This window comes from Myiozetetes cayanensis, unplaced genomic scaffold (assembly GCF_022539395.1).
Source record: "Myiozetetes cayanensis isolate MyiCay16 unplaced genomic scaffold, myiCay2020 scf27, whole genome shotgun sequence".
Classification (NCBI taxonomy): domain Eukaryota; kingdom Metazoa; phylum Chordata; class Aves; order Passeriformes; family Tyrannidae; genus Myiozetetes; species Myiozetetes cayanensis.
The window spans coordinates 7,371,087-7,385,034 of record NW_026087488.1 but is presented as its reverse complement, the minus strand read 5'-3'; the positions used below and the strand labels follow the sequence as shown (position 1 = coordinate 7,385,034).

The 13,948-nt window shown below is 52.3% G+C and overlaps 1 protein-coding gene across 4 annotated transcripts in view; it reads left to right on the top strand.

The window, feature by feature from the left end:
- The first annotated feature begins 278 nt into the window (after positions 1-278).
- ATP2A3 (ATPase sarcoplasmic/endoplasmic reticulum Ca2+ transporting 3) overlaps positions 279-13,948 on the top strand; it is a 49,951-nt gene continuing 36,281 nt past the window's right edge. For 2 of the 4 annotated variants that reach the window (XM_050321920.1, XM_050321922.1), the window contains exon 1: positions 280-475. In XM_050321920.1, coding sequence (XP_050177877.1) covers positions 358-475 — 118 coding nt within the window. In that variant the 5' untranslated portion in view covers positions 280-357. Of the gene's footprint in view, positions 476-13,948 lie in introns of all 4 variants that reach the window. The other 2 variants (XM_050321921.1, XM_050321923.1) reach the window with 2 other exon arrangements.

Below are 13,948 nucleotides of genomic sequence, written 5' to 3'. Positions count from 1 at the left end.
GTCCAAGGCCAAGTTGAACGGGGCTTGGAGCAACCTGGGACAGTGGAAGGTGTCCCTGCCCATGGCAAAGGATGGAACCAGATGAGCCTTAATGTCCCTTCCAGACCTCGTCAGAGGGGACGGTGCTGCAGCCCGGGGGTCCCCGCTCTGCCCCGCACCGCGGTCCCGGTCGTGCCGGGGGGGCGGCGCTGGGCGCGGGGCCCCGGGGGAGGCGGGGATGGAGCGGGGCGGTGCCGGGGGAGGCGGGCCCGGCGCCGGGCGGGCGGAGAGGTGCCGAGGCGGTGCCGAGGCAGCGCCGTGCGAGCGGCGCCCCGTGTGCCTCGGTGCGCCCCCGGCCAGCACCGCCCGGGCCGGGGCATGGAGGCGGCCCACAGCCTGCCGGTGCTCGACGTGCTCCGCCGCTTCGGCGTCAGCGAGAGCTGCGGGCTCAGCCCCGAGCAGGTCCGCCGCCACCGCGAGAAGTACGGCCCCAATGGTCAGTGCGGCGGGACGGGAGCGCGGGGGGATGCGGGATGGGGCAGGGCTAGCGGGACACCGGCATCTCCAAGGGGACTGCGGCATCCCGGCTGGAACCCTCCGTCGGGACCCTCCCCGCCCGTACCGGCACTGGGACCCTCCCCGCCGCCCCCGGGATCGAGATGTGTTCCGGGAGCCTCCCCGCCAGCACCGGGAAGGTCCGGGGTACTGCCCTGGGTCCCCTCCGGAGTGTCCCCCCACCATGCCCCGGGCGTGCGGAGGATCGGTGGGGATGTGCCGCGGGACACCTGTTGATTAGGACAATATTTGTTGGCTTTAATCGAAGGCTAATTACTGCGGGGACGGGCGGCCCGGGGCGCCGGCAATTAGCGGGGTGTTAATTCCGCTGGCGGAGCGTCTGAAAGCCGGGAGGGATAGCGGAATGTCGCCAGGAAGGAGAGGGGGAAGGTCCCATTGCCTGTGCGTGACAGAGGGAAACCCCAAAAGCGGGGTGAGGGGTGTTGTAATGGGGGGACCCCACTCTCGGCTCGCCGCAGCTCTGCATGGGCTGCGGGTACTGCTGTGGAAGAGGAAGGGGGGGTGGAGGTACATGGGGTGACAGGCCGTGTGCTGGCCTGGCTGTGTGTCACACTGACACAGGGGACCCTGTGCGGGCAGCTGGGCATCTTCGTGGGATTGGGGAGGGAAATTTTTCCCTTGTGTTTTGTGAGTGTTCAGTGTAGCCGCGGTGTCTGAACCTACCCAGGTGATTTCAGGGTGACTGTGACCGAGGTCGGTCGTTAACTCTGAACACGGAAACAGGAGGGTTTAGGGTGAGTTTGCTCCAGTGCTTTGGAGTATCAACTCTTTTCTTGAACTCGTGCAAGGTGATAAGTGTGTAAACTCTCTTCTGGGTTGGAGCTTGTTGCATCTGCTTTTTGCTTGATGCTCACGGCTGAGGCTAAGGAAAGCCTGAGCAGATGCTGACAGGGTTGCTGTCTGCATCTCTGCTCCCTGGCAGGGTTGTGTTAGGTAGGATCAGAGGGCTGTGACTCCTCCAGACGAGCCCTGCGAGCAGCCCTTCTGTGCTGGGCTGTGCTCGGGTCCCCCACCCCCTCCTGTGCTCCCTGTACTTCAGCTCCATCCCCTGAGCCGGCATGGTCAGGGCTGGGCTTGGGAACTCTTGCAGTGGAGCATCACACCTGGCCCTGTTTGCCCTCATTTTGGAGAAGGGCAGCTGGGGAACTGTGTGGTTAACTGGGAGGGGAGGGAAACCCTCTGCTTCGGGGGCTGAAGGCAAAATACATCCTCACTGCAACATCCTCATCAAACAGGTGCTCGGGCTGCTTTCAGGGTCGAATTGCTCCCAGTTTCTGTGCTGTCCCCTGGCCCCACGGGGAGCTGGGGATGGTGGGTGTTCTGTGCTGTGCAGCAGCGTGGCACTGATGGGGCATCGCTGTCGTGGGGCTCCTGTTTGCCCGAGTGAATCATCGTCCCTGAGGCAGGCACGGCGGCTGCTCGGTGGCACCGGGCTCTGCCTTGGACAAGGTACCTCGAAGGTGTGACGCAGGTGCAGAGCAAAGGGTTAGTGGTGGCAATTGGTTTGCCTTTTTATTTTTTTCCTTCTTCCTTCCTCCTCTTGCAAGCAATGGCTCCGTGCTCGCCTCGCTCGGCAGTTCTGCCTCCCGTCCAGCCCAGCGCTGGGTTTCTCTTGGTTCACAAGAGCTTCTGACTTTGGGATGTCCCGTGGCTTTTGCCTTCCAAGCAGAGCTGTGCATCTCCTGCGCAGCACAGCTCACAGTGATGTGCCTGGACTGCCCATGTCACTGTTCCCATCAGTGAAACATAGTTGAAGATTTTTAGGAATTCTGAATTTTTTGCAATCTCCGAGCGGTATTTATGTTTTTCTCATGGTGCAGATGAGATGTGGACAGGTTAGAACAGCTTTAACCCGTGCAGAGTGGGGGTAGGAACTTGCAGGTTGTGTTGTGGCAGCAGGCACTGACTGAGCTGCTCAGCTGTGCTCGGGTGCCCCGTTTGGGAGAGCTGCTCTGGGTGAGGGTGCTGTTCTTGGACATAGCCTGTATTAAACTGCGTTTTAATTTAGGCTTAAATTAAACTCTGCCAGCAGAAGTGGGGGGCAGTTTGGTGACTCGCTTGAGCTTGCACAGAAGGGGAAGAACACTCAAATCTTGCGTGGCTCGGAGCGCAGAGCAGACCTTCAGCTCCAGCTACTTTCATTTTCGCACCCTTGCGTCTCACATTCATTCATTTCCTTCTAAACCTGAACTCCAACTGCCAGTGTGGTCGTGAATCACAATCTAAAATACATCATCTTTCTGAAAAACTGCCTCCTGACACACTTCAGAGAGCTGCTGGCTGCTGCTTTTTTATTGCATTTAAAAAAATATGAGCTGCAACGAGCTCTGATGTTAAGTGAGAAGCAGCAGCCACTGGTGTGCCTTATATATATAAAAATATATATTCTTTTGGAGCCTAAAATTGGGGTTTTTTTTCAGTTCCAGTGCCCACATTTACATTTGCAGGAGGAAACAGAGAGCAATACTGATTATTTAGTATCTCCAGTTTGTGGCTTGGGAGCCAAGCAGTGCAATACAGATTAGTGGAGTGGAAGAAGATATTTCTCCGTTAGGAAGAGCCCGTGTTCTCCTTTCAGCTCTGTCATCAGTGCTGTCAGCATGGCCTTTCGTTTGCCAAGGAAACTGGAGAAGCCACAGAACATTTAGGTCTCACCATGGCGATTCTGAATCTCCAAAGCCGATTTTAATTAATAAATGCTTTGGATGTTCCACGTGTACCGAGCGGGTCCTTCCCTATCCCTCATCCCATCCCCAAGCTCTGAGCTCCACAGGTGGCTTTTAGACCACAAAACTTAAAAAAAAAACCAAAACAAACCCAAACAAACAAACAGCAGTAAGCAAATGCACGTTTGTTATTTTATATTACACTGAGCTGGAGGATATAGGGGTGCAAACATTTGTCTTCCTAAATGCAAAACCAGGGATGCGATTTCCCCCGAAATGATTTCAGTTTTGCCAGGGAATGACAGATGTAAACAGGAGTTGCCTCGCGGACAGCCAAGTGATTTTTCTGTTTTAAATATAGCTCTGATTTCTCCCTTCTAAATGGATTTCTGAGTGTAAATGAGCATACATTTCAGGCAGGATATTGCCAGTGTTAATGCATATGCATAATTTTATTTGCTTCATCCGTAACCCAAATGGGCTGTGAATGTCAGTGGAGTCAAACTCGGTGGCTGCAGGATAGGGGTGTTTATCTCCTCGTGCGTTTCATCTCTTCTGACTCTGGAGCAGAAGCCCTGCTGCCGGCTGGGCTTGGAAATGCTGCTGGGCAAGATCAGACCCTGCCCATCCTCCCTCCTCAGGGGCTCCCCCATCCTCTCCTTTACCCTCCCCGCTCCAGGGGCTGACCCCCATGCTCTGCAGACCCTCCTGTGCCCCTCTGCAAGGTGCAGTGGTAACAGTATTCACAGGGTGACTGGTTTGGGCGTTGTTCAAACCATCTTTGGCCCCGGGTGAACTCCGAGCCCATGTGCAAATTTGCTTGTCTTTTATGACACCCCTCCCTACGTCTCCATAAGCCTTATTTCAGGATCCCCGAGTCCTTGTGTGTATTTTTCCATGTGTGTGCCCCAGCCTGCCTGAGGGGAAGCTGGGGAGGAGGAGACATCCCCAAGCCCAAATCCAAGACGGGATGCGCTGCTGCTCTCCCAAAACCCCACCAAGGCTCGTCCTCAAGGGAGCTTTTTGCTCTTTGGCTAGAAAAATCACCAATACTTTATTACTATTATTATATTTATTTCCATGCTCTCCCAGCCTGTCCCAGGGCTGCATGTGCGTGTGCATCCCTCAGCACACGCGTGTTCCCGTGCGTACTCCCGGCCGCCGAGCGGGGCTTGACGTCGGAGGAGCTGCCGGCGGTTGCTAACGAGCCAAGGTTACGCTCCAAGCTCTCTCTCTCTCTCGACAATAATATGAAACACCAAAAAAAGAAAAAGAAAATAAAATTCCTGTTTCACGCTGAAATATTTAAGATGCCAGCAAGGAGAGGAAAAGCGGCGTTTTCTGACTCATCGAACTCTGCGCTCTGTTCCTCTGCGCATCGCCCACCTTTTCCACCCCCGAAACACACGCTGAACAGGCTGATTCATAAACATGCTACGGGTTGTGGGGCTTTTTTTTTTTTTTTTTTCCCCTTCCCTCTCCTCCTCCAAATCCTTTTCCTCAGGAGAAGTGCTGAGGCATTCAAACCTTGTGAGTGCCTTCAGGTTTGGGGAGAGACTACACAAAGTTTTCCTTACTGATGAGAGGAAGCTCGGGATTTTCATCCCTGTGCTGTCCTCTGAGGTTATCTGCATTCACACCCACCTCTAAAAAATTTGTGAGTAGAGAGGAATTGATATATGCTCTCAAGATGCTGCAGGAAGCAGGGAAGGAAGATTTCCAGGGCAAGGAGAGGGGCAGAGGCTGTGCTGTGGGTAAAGGGATTTTGCTTGCCCTGTTTCCCCCTGGGCTCGGCCTTCCTGTGGTACAAGTGTTATTTCATGAATATTTTTATTACATTGCTGTTTTTAAGGCTGGGGGTGCTGCAGAACACTTGATTTAAGAGGAGCTGGATGCGCTGTGGATGCCCAGATGTTGGCTTGGGATGTGCTGCTTCCAGTAAGGGGCTGGAGCCGCTCCTCCAAATACACCATTAGCAGCAAAATATCCCCCTTCTCCCAGGCTAATCCTCTCCCTCAATAATTTAGGTGTCTCTTTTGATCTCCTTACTCCAGCCAAGCCATCCTAGTGCCATCCTTGCCATCACCACACAGCCACACATCTGCCCTTTGCCATTTTAGTGCTGTTGGTCTTTCTTCGTGTCTTAAGCCTTTTCTTATCTCCAGATCTGATTTGAAGCTCTTGAATCCCATTTCTGTGGTCATCTCCCTCCAGGGTAAATCCCTGAAAAATCCTATTGATTTGGAAGTTTTCCTCTTTAAAGCTTCCCTCAAGCCCTTTTTTTCTTGACTAAAAAGCATCGCCCAACGCCTGGTGTTGCTTTTGCTTTCTTCCTCCCGAGGAGAATTTTAATTTTTGAGAAGCGTCCAAGTCGCTGCCTTTTTGCTCTGCTCTTGATCTGCTCCTGCAAGAAGGGATGGTGTGAAAACAGGAGGCTCCTGGCTGTGGGTTGGGTCTGTCCTGGCACAGCCACAACCCCAGGCAACGTTTCTGGCACGGACTCCGTGGGACATCCCTGCTGGAGGCCCAGAATTGCAGATGCTGGCATGGAACAGGGCTGAGCATGGGCAGCTGAAAGCAGATGGTTATTTCTGGTGCTGACAGCTGCCCTCTGCAGCACTCGAGACCTGGGCTCACCCCTGCCCTCCTGGGTGCACAGACCCTCCCTGGAGAGCGGCGTTCCCTGGTGATTTGCACCAGGGGTCTGAACTGGTCACCAGAAGGCACCAGAAGCCTCGTGGGCCTGCACACAGCCCTGGGATGCTCCTGTTTTCACAGTCCTGAGAAATTAGGTTGGTGTGATGCTTTTTCGTGTGTTCAAACCTCTGGAGGAGCCAGCTTTGATTTGTCTCCCACACACAGCATTCGCAGAGTCAGTCGGGATGCTGATACCCCTACAAAATGGTTTTTGTGGTTTGGTTGTTTGGTTTTTGGTTTTTTTTTAAGGTTGTTTTTTGTAAGCCATGAGCTGCATGTGGAGTGTTTGCACCCTGTGCCTTTTGCCCAGCTGGTGCAGCCCCACTCCTGGGGAAGGGGCTCCTCCTCCCTGAGGCATCGCTGTGTCCACACCTGCCACAAAACCCTTCTCTTGGTCCATCGAGCTCAGGTGGGGGGTCAGTGGATAACCCATCCCTGTTAATGTTTTCAGGGCTGTTAAAAGAAGGTTTGAGAAGTTATGAGCAACACCTGAGCTGTATTCCATGGGGACTGGGGCAGTAAAAGCAGAATAGCAAACCTCTTCTGTCAGGTAATGCCGGGTGTCTGGGTGCTGGCGTTGCACAAGGATGCTCTAGAACTCCTACTTAATTTTTTCCCTGGGAAAAGCCCATCAGGACTCTCTCTCTGCTGATAGATGAGGCTGGCTGGGGTGATGTGGGTTAGTGCAGTAACCAGCTGCAGAGTGGTTCAGAGGGGAGGCATTGGGAGTGGGATGTGGACCAGGAGTTGAGCTGCTGGACTGATGTTTCCTGGCAGCATTCCCGGCACTCGCAGTCTCAGTTACAGGGTGGAAATATTAAGGCAGGTCATGATTATCAGGAGAGGGATGGGGTTTTCTGCTTGCTATTTTATATTTTCTTTCTTTTTTTTCCTTTTTCACCCTTCTTTTTCCCCCCTCCCCTTCCCCTGGTTCTCATGTGGCACACATGGATGAGCTCCCTTTGCATCTCAGATGGGGTAAAGGCAGCCCTTCCTGGTTAAACCTTGGCCAGGAGAAACAGCTGATGCTGAGGAGACTGGGAGGAGTGGGATGGGGAAGTGGAAGGGATGGATGGATGGAGAAGAGTGGCCTGTGCTGGGTGGGTGGGTGGCAGCAGGACTGAGCTCTGTGGGGCTTCAGTCCAACCCAGTGCAATATTAATACCCAGAAAGAACCAACCTCCCTAGCCCACCTCTGTTTATTATTCTGCATCTGATAATTAATTTTTTTTTTTTGCCAGCCTTGTGACTCGTGATCTTTTTTATATCTCGGTGTCGGTAGTAATTGGGAGCAGAAACTATAACAGTAACCTATATTAAAAATAAATTCCCAGCTGCTCAGCGGAGCTGCTGTCGGCACCAATTACCTCGCTGGAAAACAGGTAGCAAGAGATCTGGGCTGGAAGTGGAGAAATGTTGAAAAACCGGAGCCAAAAAGCAATAGAGAAAATTGTGGTTACTTGAGTGTTTCCATGACGTGAGTGTGCGCCAGAGGCTCCTCCGTGGGCGGTTAACCCCTCACAGGCAGGGCTGCAGGCAGCTGCCTGCTCTGCCAGCACCCAGGAGCAGAGCTGGGACAGGAGGCTCCTTATTCCCGTGGGGATTGATGCTGATGGCTCAGTGGGTGACTCGCCTGAGCCGAGCCAGTCTCTGTCGGGTGTGAGTCCAAAGGGTTGCTCTTTTGAAGGCGAGTTGAATTAATCCTTGCCAGCGATGAACCTTGTGTCTGTAACTGGTATTTGCTGGTTTTCTGTGGGAACCTCCCAGTTTTTGAGGTTTGGCTGCTCGTTATCACTCTGTAAAAGCCTTTTCTCTTTCTCACCCGCAGAGGTGGCGAGTGCGAGGTCAGGCTGTGGTTTGGTGGGGATCCCATGTGCAAGCCTGGTCCAACACATCCCCAGGCATCAGGTGCTTCAGGGCATGTGATGGCATCAATTTGTGACCCGTGTTGGTGGCTAAAATCTAAAATGTTGCACCTCTTGTTGAAGTCTAGACCTATAGTAGCCCTAAATGTAGGTTCCACTGCTCTGAGCATCAAAATCCTCCTAAAATTTAAATGTTCAGAAATCTGCTGGATGTGCTGATGCAAGTCCTGGCTTCTACCCTGGTGGTCCTACATGAACCCATTTGAGATTTTATATATTTTATATATATATAAATCCCCATCTTATTTGAGATTTTTTTAATGTATGTATCATGTCCCATTTGGGATTTTATATATATGTGTGTTCCTCTGAGATTATATATATATATGTGTATGCCACTCGAGATTACACATATATGCTCCATTTGAGATAATGTCTTATTTGAGATTTTTATATATATATATATCTCCCATTTGAGATTTATATATATATATCTCCCATTTGAGATTTTTATGTCTTTATATCCCATTTGAGATTTTATATATATCTATATATGTCTTATTTGAGATTGTACATATATATATATATAATCCCCCCATTAATATTTGCAAGTTACCTTTGCACAAAAGACTCCTTTATGGGGGAAAACGAACCACAGACAATAAAACTGTTTTCCCCATCCAGAGCTGAGGGGTGAAGGCACTCGAGGACGGTGACACTGTGCTGGTGGCCCGGCCCAGCCGCGCTCCGGGGTCACCGTCGCCGTCGGAGGTGCGATGTTTTGGGGAGGAAATCCGCTTCTTGCTCTTGCGTGTCCCCTGTGCCCCTGGGTTCCTGCCCGCGGTATTTTTGCTTCGGGTGTTTCCTGCTATTTAAGCACTCTGCGCGTTCCGAAGCGGCGCGGGGGGAGGCGGGGAAGGGACGGGAGTTCGTGCGGCCCGAAGGGCTGGGCTGGCTCAGGGGGGATGCGGGGCCGGAGCAGCCCCGGCGCTCCCGGGTTTTCCCCATCCCACCGAAACCACGTCCCGTGGTCCCCAAAGCGCCGGCCGTGGCTGTGCCGCGCCCAGGAGATGGGTGGGAAAGCTGTTCCTTGTGCAGGGACCCGTCCCCACGGCTGGTCCGTGTCCTCCGTGAGGGACGAATGGCCAAAATGCCTTTTTTTTTATCCCCCCCCCCCCTTTTTTTTTCCCCTTGTCTTTCTGGAGCGCTTGCAGCCTGTGTGTTTTTTGTGTTCGATATTTGCTTTACTATATCGGGGGGTGCGGTTGGGGGTTTTTATTTAGTTGTTTTTCTTCTTCTGGTTTGGAAACAGTTTTTCTCGCGCTTGTGGCTGATAAAATCAGTTGTTTTTTGGGAAGGCTGTGTGGGTGGGGGAGATTCTCTCTTCTGCTTCCTTTGCCGCGGGGAGCGAAAGCTCAGAGCTCCTGGAGGAGGAACTGAGCCGAGCGGTGACTCCAGCCCCTCTGGCAGTGGCCGAATCCCCAGGGATTGTCCCTGTAAAACATCGGCTCAGCTGGAGTTCGCCGAGCAGGCACCGCCTGTTCCCGGGAGATGACGGGCAGCCGGGGTCGGGATAACCCTCCCTTTACCTGCCTGTTTGCACTTTTCCTTTCTTTTTTTTTTTTTTTTCCATTTTGCAACCTCCGAGTCAACAGAAGGGCTAAATTAAGGGATATGCGGGGAGTGAGTGGAAAAATAAAACTGAGAAAGGCTGGCTCAGCAGGGCAGGGCGGGAGAGGGGAAGTGATGGAGCTGTGCTCCTGGTCCTCCTGCTCCGGCCACCGCAGAGGGTTCCCCTCAGGTCACCGTGTCCTTTGGCATTCTGGGCTTTTCCATGTTTAGGAGGCCAGGGATTTTCTCTGCTTCCCTCTGGAGGGGGGTCCTGCATTGACCAGGGGGAGATGGGGCTGCTCTGCTGTGCTGGCTCAGACCTTTTTTTTGGGTTCCTCTTCTATTTACAAAAGCCTAATTCAAATTATTCTTCCCTTTTCCACCCCTTTTTGACATAAATATATATAGATATCCCTGTGTGTATACATATATAAAAGATTTTGTCCTCATACACAAGAGTATGTAGGTATCATGCATACATATATATATATGTAATATTTCATCCTTATAGACTTGCACACAGATATTACACATATTTGGAAGGAGATTGTGGAAAAACCCTAGCTGGGACTCATGTTTCCAGGGATCCCTGAGTATCTCACTCCAGGAAAGGAACTGCTTCAGTTACACAGAGATGTGTGACCTTAGAGAGTTCATCCATGAAAAGTATTAATTGTCCAACTCACCCCTCTTTCCCATCCAGAAGAACAGATCTTTTCTATCCTACAGAAATTTTTTTCTTCTGATATAATCTAAACTAAGGGCAGTGTAGACTTCATTTTCCATGAAAACCCATCCAAGAGGATTGCTGAAAATAGACTGTGCTCTGAGAACAGATACCAGAAAAAGCAAGGGGAGGGGTGGGGGCAGGTCAGCTGGGGCAAGGAGTTCTGTGAAAGAAATTAATGATGATTATCTCAGTTTGAGTTAAAAGCAGCTCATTAGCACCGTGAGGGCCGGGAGATGCACTGCCCTGTGGATACACTGGGTATGTTTTATCACCCTGGTTTTATTTACCAGCAGATGGGAGATGGGTTGGGACGTGATGCCACGTTCAAACTTCCCAGTTTCCCACAGGTCTGCCGTGGCAAAGGCATTTCCTCCAGAAAACAAACCAATGGAAAAAGGACTCCAACCCCCTCACTCCTCTGGCACTTTGAAGGTGGAGTTGGGTCCCTTCAGCCCCAAGCTTGGGGCAGTGAATCCTTCCACCCCAGTGGGCAATATTTGGGTTTTCCTGATCCATAAATACCCAGGTGGTAGCAGGATTGATTAGAACATATTGATTTAAACAGAGCAATTAAAATATCAGCTTTTGGAGGGGTCAGAGTGAGCAGATCCCTCATCTTGGCAGGAAGGGAGAAGATGCTGTTTGGGTTTAAAAGCAATATCCTGCAGTTCTTTCTTTTCCTTTCTTAATTGTTGTTACAGGTTTGGGGCTTCGCTTCAGCAACTTTGGTTACATTTACAATAGAACTTATAATTTATTTTTCTTACTCATGTTTATTATTTATTGGTTTATTTTCCATGCCATGCAAGTGTGATATCCTTGGTGATTGCTTACAGCCTCGTGGAAAATGCTTCTCTCAGTGTAAAGGGATGTTGGAGCTGGTCCTCAGGGAGGCAGTTTTGGGGGATGCTGTTCCGCCCACTGAGCACTGGAGGGGTCACAAATCCACCATCACACCTTGCCCTGGCCTGGCTGGAGCTTTTCAGCCACTCTGCTGGGTCGAGGTGGGTTTTGGCTCAGGATGGCATCGGGGCATCTCACCTGGGATGTGGGGAGCAGCCAAGGGCTGCAGCAGAGCCCAAAAGGATGAGAAAACATTACTGGCCCAAAATTCCCAATTTACTTAATATTTACAGTGGGAAATTTGGTGAAAAAATAGGCTTAGGGGAATGAAGCAAATGAAATGATATCTCTAGGGTGGAAAAAGAGAGTGTATTGAAGTTGGGGTTGTGGCAATTCTGCCAGAAGGTTCCCAAACATGCCAGTGTCACTCCCTTGCCTTTCCCTGTGGTTATGGAAAGGGTCTGCTTGGAGCAGAGGTGAGGAGAAGCTAAAAAACCCCAACACAACCCCAAAACTAAAAAAACCCACCCCACCTTTAGCTTTGTTTTATTCCAACTCCTGTAGTGGTTGTGGGGGTTTCGGTTTGTTTTCTTCTTTTTCCAAAACCGTTACTATTTAAATGCAGATTTTTAGCTTTTCCACCCGGGAGCCGGAGCTGGAAATTCTTTCCACTGCGTTGGTGCAGGAGGGAACAAACCACTGCTTTTAGTTTGCTCAAATAATCCATCCCTGGCTGGAGCCATGGGTTTCCTCCGTCCCGCTCCCTCCCACTCCCAAAGCGATCCCGGGATCCACTGCGGGTGCTGATGGGGACAGGGATGAGAGGACACCACTTGCCAACCCCATTTCCCCAAGTTTTTCCTGCAGAATTTCCACAAGACTTTATTTTTCCCAGCTCCAGGTGGGCACTGGAGTGGCAAGCCTGGGTGGCAGCTTCGTTTTGGGGGGCAAGACGGGTAAAATCTTCTCTCCTTATTTTCCTGGCATTAAGCGAAGGAGGTGGGATATTGGCAGGGAACTGATGTGCTTTTCCTTGTGTTGTGGGAGGAGGATGCTCAGAGGGCCAGCCAGGGTTTGTGGCCCCATGCTGGGACCCCCTGCACCACTGCAGAGGAAAACTTGTGTTGTCCAGTGATTTGGGGATGAGCCATTTCCAAGAGAAAGGAAGGGAAGTTCCAGGTGGGATTGGTGAGGTTTTCCTTATTTATTTCCCACAGCTTCTTGGACCGTTGGTCTGATGCCACACTCCCACCCCCATTCCTGATTCCCTCTCCCTGGACAGTGGGACATGGTGGTGGTGGCTCAGCCTTCAGCATGGGGACATGCTGATGTTCTGGGGAGAAGGAGATGGCACTGGGCTGGATTTGGGTGGGTCTTTGTCCCAGCTGAGGGGCACATCCAGGATAACCCTGTTTCCTATTCCCTGACCTGCTGAGATCGGCTCAGCTGGCCAGAAAAGGAACAAATGAGCCTTTCAAGCGGGGCTGTGGGTGCCTGGTGCTCCTGTTCTCCCCTGGCCCCTGTCCCTGTCCTGGAGGTGGGGCTGGGCTGGGTTCAGTCCTGGTGGGTTTGGAAGAGCAGCGGGAGGGCAGGACGAGCACTTGGCCCAGAGCCCCGTCTGCCACGGGAGGCCTCGTGACCCAAACCAGAAATGTTTGGGGCTGGTTTTGTTGCCAGCTATTGACGGTGTCCAGGTGCCAGCAAGGAAAATGGTTGGATCATTTTACCCTAAAGCATGGCCTGGAAAGCAGCAAGGATGTTTCTGGCCCTTAAGCCTCTGCTATCCGTCCTCGTGTGTTGCTCACCCACCCCAGGCTGTTACCATCCCCTGTGCTTCCTCTGGCCCGAATTTGCTTATTTTGGGGGCTGTGGATCCCCCAGCCAGGAGGATTTGGGGCTTTTGCAAAGGGCAGGGCAGGGCTGGAGCAGGGATGAGCGCCGGGGAGTTACGGGAACAGCACAGTGCTGGTGTTTGCCATGGGAGGGGGGTTGTACCTCCTTCCTTTTATCTTCCTGATGCCTTTTGAAGCAGCCCCAGTGAGAGGCTGTCACTGGTGTACCCAAACCTCACCTGGCACACAGGAAAAGCAGCTGTGAGGCAGTAGGCAAATAAGGTGCTGGGGCTGGAGGTGCCTCCCCCACCCATGGCACACCCAGAGCCACCACTGCCTTTGCTCCAGAGGGGAAGGCACAGGAGGAAAAGCACTCATGGCTTTGGGACCAGCTCACTGGGGGTGCTGGAGGACATGGGAAGGGCTGGATCATCTGGGAGCAGCTTGTGGTGCAAAGCAGAGCTTGGCTGTGGTCACCCAGCACAAGGATGGGGATGGATGCCCCATCCACTGGCAGAGGAAAGGTTAGATGGGATATTGGGAAGAAATTCTTCCCTATGAGTGTGGTGAGGCCCTGGCACAGGTGAGAAACTGTGGCTACCCCATCCCTGGAAGTGTTCAAGGCCAGGTTAGACAGGGCTTGGAGCAAGCAGGTCTAGTGGAAGGAAGGTGTCCCTGCCCATGGCAGGGTGTTAGAACAGGATGATCTTTAAGGTCCCTTCTGACCCAAACCATTCTGTGATTCTTTGCTCCCAGTGCTGTGCCTGCACTCAAAAGGTGCTTTTTAATGCAGGGTTAACTCCTATTTTCCTTGGGTTGCAGGGGCTCACATGGCACACACTGACCCACTGCAGCTGTGCCTGCCCGGGGATGACATTTCCATGCGTGGGTGGTTGGGGGCAGTGACCCCCCTGCCGTGGGGGTGCCCCGGGGCAGTCCCTTACCCTGCTGGGCTCCAGGTGGCTGCCTGGCTGCTGGGCTTTATTGTATGGGGCTCTTTGGTAAAAGGCTAATTCAGCTCTGGGCTGTGTTTGACCCCATCTTGGTGCAGTTACTCGTGGTGGCTTTGGCTCCAGCGGGCAGGGGGTGAGTGAGGCTTGGGCAGGAGCTGAAGCAGGCTCAGCACATCCCTTCAGCTGCACCCTGAGG